General features: G+C 34.5%; 2 protein-coding genes across 2 annotated transcripts; both read right to left on the bottom strand.

Moving 5' to 3' along the window:
* Positions 1-1,255: 1,255 nt before the first annotated feature.
* Positions 1,256-2,128, bottom strand: LOC113777174. The gene has a single exon (XM_027322213.1). It carries the CDS (start codon positions 2,126-2,128, stop codon positions 1,256-1,258), a length of 873 nt encoding a protein of 290 aa, XP_027178014.1.
* Positions 2,129-4,056: 1,928 nt separating this feature from the next.
* LOC113777175 lies at positions 4,057-5,240 on the bottom strand. Its single transcript, XM_027322214.1, has 4 exons — positions 4,601-5,240; positions 4,411-4,494; positions 4,251-4,319; positions 4,057-4,142 (listed from the first exon to the last, which is right to left on the bottom strand). The coding sequence occupies exons 1-4, from the start codon at positions 5,238-5,240 to the stop codon at positions 4,057-4,059; spliced, it is 879 nt and encodes a 292-aa protein (XP_027178015.1).
* Positions 5,241-9,737: the final 4,497 nt, after the last annotated feature.

A 9,737-nucleotide genomic window follows, 5' to 3' on the forward strand; every position in this document is an offset into this window, starting at 1 on the left:
TCATATTTTGGCTGAGATGAAGCTTCGTGAGTTGTGGCCAGATATAGGAACTAATGATACTTGCTTCAATAAAATCTGTTTTGATTCCTTTTGTGACTATGGGTAAGACCTGTCTGAAATCGCCGCCGAATACAATAACTTTTCCTCCAAATAATTCTGTGGAGTCCATGAGATCTCTTAGAAGTTTATCAACTCCTTCGATTCCATGTCGATGAGTCATTGGTGCTTCATCCCAAAGAATTAATTTTGCCTGACGAATTAAATTTGCTGAAGCACTTTGTTTGCTAACTTTACACATGTTAGCTGGATTCATATCTATAGGGATTTTGAAGCACGAGTGAGCTGTTCGTCCTCCGGGTAAAATAGATGTTGCAACTCCACATGATGCAGTTGCAAGAGCTATATAACCCTTTGATCTTATTTCAGCTAGCAAAGCTTTGTATAGAAATGTTTTTCCTGTGCCTCCAGGGCCATCAATAAAAAAGCATCCCTTTTGTTTGACAAAGATAGCATCCATTATGTGGTGAAAAGCAGTTTTTTGTTCTGCATTGAGCTGTGCAATGGCTAATAAATCTGCTTCCGATACCTGAATATTGAGTTCACTTAAGGTGTCTCTTGTATTTGTGTATCTATCTCGGAATCTCAATGTTGTAGAGACTAAGGAAAAGCTGTTTATGTCTTTTCCCATTGAATCCAAAAAGTTGCTGATTTGGTGTAGTACCTCAAGTCGAATCTGTTCAGGAGGTAAAGTAGATGTCCTATTGTAGTCTTCAGACATTGCCTGTTCAAATTTGTTCCATAAAGCTGGAGGATTTATCGGTGGGAAATAAACCAATAAAGTTGCAAATAATCTCCTTAGCCTGTATGGCATATGATATGCAGCAGCTTCTTCCATACATCATTCTTGTGAATCGTTTGATTCAAAATAACCTCTCAGGATAGCTGCTTGTCAATACGTACCAACATGAACTCCATTTACTATCTTCAAGTCATCAAAAGATGTTGGTGCTTTGACATGAGTAAGCAATAGTCTAAGAAAGTAGCGTTCACCCTCTGTTGGGCTGGCACTAACTATCCTACCAAAACTGTCTTTTTGTTGTCTTACTGCCCAATATTTTTTTCCAGGATACCATACAAAATGCTCTGGAAACTCTTTGTATGTGCATTTTAGTTGCTTAGCTAATGGATCAGTAGTGTTCATGCGAAAAAATTCTGATAGCATTGTTCTTTTCCTGAAAGAATTTTGTAAAAGATCTCATAAATCTTCTTTTTCATTAAAAGTCATGCACTGAAAATTCTCAAGGTGTAGCTGAAGATGAATAACTGCAGGATGCATTTCAGATAACGAAAATCTATAAATACGCCATATAGCTTCAACTGGGCATACCCATCTAGCTGATTGATATTCTGTAATTTCATCAATCTGAGTTGGTTGGGTATTAGCTATTGGTTCATTATCATTGTTAACCTGAAAATGTATCTTATCATGTCCTTTGTAGATATATTTATAGACATATGTAACAGCTTTAATAGTAGAACATATCTCAACATTGATATGACAATTAAATTTCGCAAGTAAATAGGGGTTGTATGGAACTACCCACCTGTTATCGAGTTCTTGCCCACGGCCAATGATTTTCTTGCCATCATTTCTTCGCCTATAAGTTGGATAGGTGTTGTTTCCATGAGTTGTTCTGCTAGCCCATTTCTTGGGATAATTATTTCTGCACCTTCTCATAAATGAGCCTTGCATACACACGTTCTTTGGATTTTTTGATCCACATGGGCCATGCATCATGTGCTTTCGAACCATATTAAATAGATGTTTATTTGCTTGTTCATCTAGTATTTCAGCAGACACAATTCGATCATAGGATTCTGTCGAATATAATTTTGATCTCGGCTGCAGAATAATAAGCATATGAATATGTGGTAGTCCACGTTTCTGGAATTCCACAACATAAGTATATGCCGCTACATCTCCAAATATATGCTTTTTGAATAAATCTTCCTTTAAAATGTTGACCTTTGCATGAAACACTCTTGATAGGTGATCTGGTCGGTTGTGAGCTTCATCTGTACGTAACATGGCTTCTTTTATCTCTGGCCAAGCAGGGTTACAAGTCATTGTAATAAATAAATCAGGTTGGCCAGATTTTTGTACAAGAGCCATTGCATCTACGTATCATCTCTTCATATCTCTTGGACCGCCAATAAACGAAGCTGGAAGGGTAACTTTTTGGCCAACCTGTGCTCCGCGAGATTGTCCTTGAACAACACTATCCATGAGTCCTTGTAATTGTTCTCTATGTATTAATTGCTGTCTGCTTCTATAGAAATCTAACCGCTGAGTCTCAATCTTTACATACATCTCAACTACAAATTGTTGAAATAGTCTTCCAGTGTTGAGAATGTTAGGCGTGCACTGGTATCTGATTTGCATTTTGTAAGCATAGTATTCTCTCATTGATACATATTCCTTTGAGTTCTCGCATCCTTGAATAGCTGTACATAAAACAACCACTAAGAAAAGTGATGTAAATATGGAATTATTATTGTTTCTGTTTCTATCTATATATATATATATAAGAAATGCATATAGGTAGTCTGACCTTCCTCTTCCTTGTCAATCATTTCTTGAGCAGAATGGAAATTAGACAATGTTGCTGAAGTCTGTTGTTTTTTTGTTGCTCTCTTTGTTTTTTTTTTGGATTGACTTTCTCTGATCTTTTAATTCCTGGATGCCAACCAGTTTCTTCTAGTGGGAACAAGAGCGGGTACTGCAGAGGATCATAGCATCCATAATAATATTGAATTCGATGAGTATGACCCTCTTTGGTATATATTTGTATATGCCTAGAATAGATGTTTGCTGAATTTTCCCCTTCAACCCAAAGAGCTGCAATTTGGGAAGCTGTTGGCTGGTTAAATACACGTTGATCATTATCGGTGTGAGATTTCAAGACTATTTGATAAGAATCCAGCTGAGGTACATTTCGTAAACTACGAAAAAAGCAAGCATAAGGATTTGTCTTCATAACTTCCATGATTTTGATCACAGGGCTTTCAGTCAATCTGTCTGACGTGGCCATTCTATTCTGTAGCTCATGATCTGTGTCATGGAAATAAAGTTGGAGATACATTCCTGAGCCGTGATGAGGAATCAGTTGATTAATAAAATGGTAAGTCTGTCCTTGAATTTTGAAAGTGTAGATCCCATTGTTCCTTTTGCAGAGCGCCTTGTCGTAGTGAACACCAAATGAAGTGAAAGCAAACATATTGTTATATGTTCTAACATATGTACGGAAACAAATTGCTTCTTCTGTTTGATCAGTGAATAGTTCAACAAGAACACTGGCAATTTATTGTCATGGAGAACAACAGAACCATCAGAGCAGCAAAAATTAGTTGTTTCAGAATGGAACTTTTTTGCATGACAACATTGACAATCTTCCTTCTGAGGTAACTTATTTGACTTGTGAGGTATGCAATTAAGTGCGTCAATGCCTTGTAGGACTGTATTACCTATGAATAAAAATGATAGATTGTTATATTGAGTGTTGATCTAGTTCGCAATAGAGCAAGATATTAATCAATCATACAGGTAGTTGCAAAATATCGAAGGGGAAAATTTTAGGAGTCTTTTGGTGCAATGAGTAAGAAAAAAATGTTCAGAACCTTTCGCTGGAGCTGTTTTTTTCCTAGAGCGTTTGACCGAACAATGCCGTGAAGAATTTCTAGCTGTATTAAGAAAAGATAGCTTAATAACTAATCCAAAAAAAATGAAATGATGAATAATTGTATACGCGATTAAGGAAGGTGAAGATTCAAAATATTTGCAGTGAGAAGTTCATGTTTAAGTAAGAGAAGAGTATAGTACCTTGACTTTTAGTCTGCTGGCCATTGTCTTGTGTAGTTGTATTGGATGTCTTAGCATTATCTGGTGCAGTTGTAGGAGATATCGCAAATAAGGGTGCTGATTGCTCTATTAAGAGTAAGTGTAGAAAAAATGATTAAATCATGTCTGAAATTATAGTGTTTTGTAAATAGACTTAGTCAAATAATCAAATATGTGGAACCTAATAATTCCTGCAGGCTTTGAGATAGAAAATTATAACAACCAGAGCATAGTCGACGTTCATCTGATATTTGTATATAGAAAATAGATAAAGATTAATATTCAATGTAAATAGATTAAATGGTAGATCATATATGGAAAAAAACATAAACAATAGAAGAGAATAACTAACCTGAACAATGAGTAGCAGAGTTTCCAGAGCATATGTACTTATCACTGGACTTTGTATTTGAGGAGGATCCTAATTATAAATCATCACATGTTTATAGTGGATAGTAGAAATGTAATGAATATTAAGAGCTTAAATCGTGTAATGTAAAAATAATTAATACCTTTGTCATAACTTGAGAAAGCAGTGACGTGTTTTTCACATTTGTCATTGTTGTTTGACTGGGATACATTCGTCTCTGAGAATACTAATCAGGAGTCAGCAATGTAGAATTGAGAAAAAGTAAGAGATAATAATAATATTATAGAATCCGAAACATGGATTAGACGTTCATTTGTATATAAATAATATACCTTTTGCATTAGTGTCAACTGGCTTTTCAATAACTAATCCAGAATTAAGTGGTACTTCAGCAAATAATATGTTGTTTGTAGCAGGAATGACACTTTCCATTTTTTGGAGAATTTCTAGAGATGGCATTTTAGCAGATAATATGTTGTCTGCCGTAGAAGTGGCACTCTCCATTTTTTGAAGATTTTCTGGATCTTCACTCGACAGGCAATTGGTACTCACGGTAGCAGTTAATGCAGTAGCAGGAGCAGTATCGATAATTTCTGCAGTATCTTTTGATGTATGAGTATCAAAAGATAGGCGTAATTTTTTCTTATGATAAGCCTCTCTCTGTTTCTGTCGACGCATTTCCTTCTTTTTTGCCAGACGGTCTTGTTCGTCTTCAACCTTTGCTTGGTTACTGTGAATGCAAAAAGTCTCCCCAATAACTGATTTTTCAGCTCGTTTCAATTGTTCGTGAGCAGGAAGCGCTAAAAATTTATTTAATTTCCTTCTTTGGTATGCCTCTCTCTGTTTGGCCAAACGAATCTCCTTTTCTTGAGCAGAGAGTGCAGCGTATTGCTCCCTTAACTTTTTATTACGTTGGCTCTTTTTTTCCGTTATTGAATCAGTAGAATCAAGAGCAAACTTCGACAAACTCATTTTTTTAGACAACAAAAATCAAATAGCCAATAAACAAAAGTGCAATATATAGCAATTCAAAATCAATAAGACATTCAATAAATAGCAGAACAAGGAAAACAAACATGCGTATAAAAACTGCACAACGGTACTCTTAACAAACGATAAAAGAGCCATGATATTAATAAGAAAGCATGGAACGGAACCTGAAATTGGTCAGGAAACTTGCACGGATAAGGAGCAGTTAATGAAGTTGTAGAGATGAGAAACAGGAAACATGAAACTCTGCAGGGATAAGAAATACTTAACATAACAGGGATAAAAAGCAGCAAACGAAGCTAGAATTCGACGAAAGAAAGAAAATACATACTGTTTAGGAGCTGCAAAGAAGAAAATGCAAGACGATGAAAAAGATACAAGATGGAGAACAGAGGAACCAGAAACAAGGTTTATATATTGTTTCAATGGGTTACTTTCTTTCGCACAAACAAAAACCAGACGTCGCAAAACTAAAGCTCCACCTGGAACGCACAAAAACAATGCCCTGCCTTGAGTTGAACTTCCCGAGTGTGAGATGAGTTGCAGGAGTTCATCCAGGGCTGCTTTTTCAAATGAAAAAAGAGTTCTGATATGAGATGTGCAATTGTACCCATCACTATGATCCTTTGGTTGCACAAAAACCAAGCACGTGGAAGAGCAATAAAGTCATTATGTTGCTTGATTGCTACATTGCTGTAGCCCGATAACACAAGAATATTAATGGCTTATGGAACAAATGATATTTCCCTCTGCATAATAAGATAAGATACATATCCCTAGGATATTAATGGATTATAACACGAAACTACCGCCAATCTATAGCCAATCTATATGAGATGAGATGATAAATTTTCTAGAGCAAAGGAACAAATGGTGCTGCCCTCTGCATAATGATACATATCCCTAGGATATTAATGGGCTATGACATGAAACAACCGCCAATCTATCTATATATGAGATGATGAATTTTCTAGAGCAAAGGACCAAATGATGCTTCCCTCTGCATAATAAGATGAACATGAAACTACCGCCAATCTATATGAGATGCTAAATTTTCTAGAGCAAAAGGAACAAATGGTGCTTCCCTCTGCATAATAACATACATGTCTCTACATTTTTAAGTTTTTCTTACCAACAAAGCAGATGAAAATACAAGCCGAAAAGTGCATCAAAGAGAAAACTGAAACTGCTTCTTATATATGTGTATAGATATCATGCAAGTAAATTACAATTAGGTACGACATATCCAAAACATCAAAAAACTGAACAATAGAAAAAAAATTATGATATTTTACCTTCACAACTCTTGTAACATTCCCCATTTTTTTTGTTTGACCCTCTCTGATAATTACCTAAAAACACTCTTACAAGTTAAGAAAATCAGATGTTATAAAATGCCGAGACTTTAATGGTCCAAAGAAAATTCTAAGAGGCACAAGAAATAACAAATTTGATCCACTTGGATGATGTATTTTCTGGGAATCTATGTAAAACTTTACTGTAATTTACTATAAATTTTGTACCATAACTTTTCTGTATTTGATATTTAGGGAATACGTAAAAAAACTTCATATTTTTATTTTTCTTTTATTTTTATTTATTTCTCTTTCTTTCCTCTATTTTCTTCCTCCCTCTCCACTGTCATCACCCCCTCCCTCCTGTCATTGCCACTGGCACAAATGCCAGCACCTTAACCTCCCCACTTTTTCTTTTTCTTTTTCTTTTTCTTTCCCTTTCTCAATCTTTCATCCAATACCCTCTTTCCCCTTCACCCCTCTCCCTTCCTCCTCCTCCTCTCCTCTTCCCCTTTCTCCTCCTTCCCACCTTCATCCCTTTTGCTGCCCCATGCCACCTCTCCTCCCTCTCCCTTCACTCCAACCCCTCCCCTCCCTCTTCATCTCTCCCATGCCCAGAAAAAAAAAAATTAACCCTTAAATCATTCAATATAAAAAGCACAGAAAAAAGACCGAAAAAGGATTACTACTCCATATAAAGGGAAAAAAAAAACCTTTTCATGATTAGATGGAAAAATTGGCCTTTAAATCATTTAATCCAAAAAAGACAAAAAGAAAGAATTAAAATGGATTGCGGCTCCACATAAACAAGAGCTAATCGCTACTAATCTAGCAAAATCAAACAATCCCAAAAAAAAGGTTATTAAAATAAAAAGCCTCAATAGTCCAGACCAAAAGAAATGTCATGCTCAATTACAAAAAAGAATGCTACAAAAGTTGTGATGTCATTAAAATTTCAAAGATCTCGTTTGATACTGAAATAATTAATTTGTTGGATTTTAAGTGCTGAAAAAATATATAAATGTTTGAATGTATTTTAAATCTATCTAGAAGAAGTCGAAAGTCATTAAATAGAGGGTAAAAAAAGGATTTTAAAAGCTGTTAGATTGAAAGTATCAGCTTGTTTTATTCGAGAAGGATTCTAAACATGATTAACAAATGAGAATAGATTTGGCAAATAAGATTATTTAATTGGAGAAGGATTTTTAAGTATGATTAACAAATAAGGGTAAATTTTGCAAATAAGATAAAATAGTTAAAATTTTTCAATTAATATTTTTGCTCTGAAAAAATACACACATGTTCAACACCATTTAATCGACAATTTCACCAGATAAGTATTTTGTATCATACAACCAAAACTCCTAAATCTCTTAAAGATTCAGATTCAACACTTTTTTACCGTCTCAAACAAATCCTAAGCCTTTTATTATCATTTCTTCTTATCTTTTATTTTGATATCATTAGGAGTATATAACATATTTACAATTAGCGATTGAGGGAATTATACATACTAGTGTTCAGGGTATACCCAATGTATGTATAATTTAGAAATAATTATAATATTAAAGAATTTTATATTATAATGTTATAGTAATTTGGTAGTTAGATTGGGATTGTTATGAATAATTACAATAGGAACGTGTGATCAGGTGATGAGAGCAAAAACTAATTTTTAATAAGGATAAACTTGACAGCTCAAAAGATGATACAAAATATTTACTCCAACTGCCACTTGTATACTAGTAGTTAACGCACACCCAATGTGTGTGCTACTAATAAAAAAATAAAAAATGATTAGTATTATTCTTTTGTTGAAAAATAGTAATTTAAAGTAATTGAACTATTGTAATTTTAAAAAATGACTTTTTTTGTTAGGGGTTAGTGGCTAATTCAATAGGTATGGAGTGATTGTAAGAATGTGAGTAATTAAGATAATGTAATTTTCTTTAGAAATAAAGGCAAATTAAATAATATATTAAATGACATAATTTGTTTACACCAAATCCCTCTCTCTCACTTTATATATAGCAAGATACCTAAGTAAGAAATTGGAAAACCCACTACCTCTACAGAAGTCCCTAGCGAGTAGCATGATTGTAGCTTCCCTGAGTCTTTATTTAGAAGTCACCGATAAAATCATTCCAAAATATTCCTGTATCGATAAAAAAAAAAAAAAACAACTATCTCTAGAGTAGTTGTGACACCCCAACTTTTAGGATCATCTTTTGTTTAGTCTCAAAGAGGATATTACGGTTTCTTTAGTTTATTTTTATTTTAAAACATTATTTTGGTTTAAAGAAGAAACTAAAGTCATTTCTTTGGGTTTGATTTAAAATCTTGTTTTATTTTAAAAGACTAGAAACCCTAAAAGTCTAATCAAAACCCTAGTTTCACTTGTGACTGACCGTTTTCTCAAATTTCTCACATTTTAACCGAAACCCTAAATTCGATTTATGGAATTGTAAAACCCTCACGTTTTTTTCTTAAAAATCCCCTTTTATTTGGAACTTATGGTTTTGTAATAGCCCTACTACCCAATCATACCACAATAAGTGTAAATAATATAGAAGTAAGGGTTTTCGTTGTCCGTTTTCAAGTTAGAGCGAATTAGGGTTTTCACGTTTTTTCATAGTGTGACTATTCGGTACGGAGTGAGGAACAAATTTGGTAGCTAAGAGTGACTTTTGGATGAGGAAATATTATAAGATTTGAAGTGATAATAATAATTTAGTGATTAGAAGGTAAAAACCCTAGTATACGTGATTTAAGAAAAAACGGCTCGAACCGACGGGTATCGATCACTACCGATTGAACCCACCACTTTCTTACCACCACATACCCATGATATTTTTGCAAAATATCCCCCCTCATCCTCAGCCTTATAACCGAAACATGTGGTCCAAAATGGAAGGAAAAGAAAGAGAAATTTGGATGGCTTTGGTGGTGACAAGTGTCACTCACCTATGGTTTCTTGCCAAACCTTTTGTCTTGCCTTCTTATCACCATATTTATCTCTAAAAACAACTCCAAAAGCTCTTCATTTCTGCACCATAACAGCCGAGAGTGAGTGAGAGGAGAGCAAGAGAGAACAACCTCACTTCATCTTGAGTTTGAAGCATTTGAGTGGGAAAAAAAAATAGGATTTTAAACTGGTTAAATCCTTCTTTGAGTACTTGGATAG

Source organism: Coffea eugenioides, chromosome 7 (assembly GCF_003713205.1).
Source record: "Coffea eugenioides isolate CCC68of chromosome 7, Ceug_1.0, whole genome shotgun sequence".
Lineage (NCBI taxonomy): Eukaryota > Viridiplantae > Streptophyta > Magnoliopsida > Gentianales > Rubiaceae > Coffea > Coffea eugenioides.

Bases quoted from the DNA above. Each gene is read 5' to 3' on its own strand.
- LOC113777174 (XM_027322213.1), bottom strand. From the start codon at position 2,128: ATGACTTGTAACCCTGCTTGGCCAGAGATAAAAGAAGCCATGTTACGT.
- LOC113777175 (XM_027322214.1), bottom strand. From the start codon at position 5,240: ATGAGTTTGTCGAAGTTTGCTCTTGATTCTACTGATTCAATAACGGAA. The intron at 4,320-4,410 runs GTATTAATTATT...ATTTATAATTAG, and splicing joins TTTCTCAAGTTATGACAAAG to GATCCTCCTCAAATACAAAG. The intron at 4,143-4,250 runs GTTAGTTATTCT...TACAAATATCAG, and splicing joins CTCTGCTACTCATTGTTCAG to ATGAACGTCGACTATGCTCT.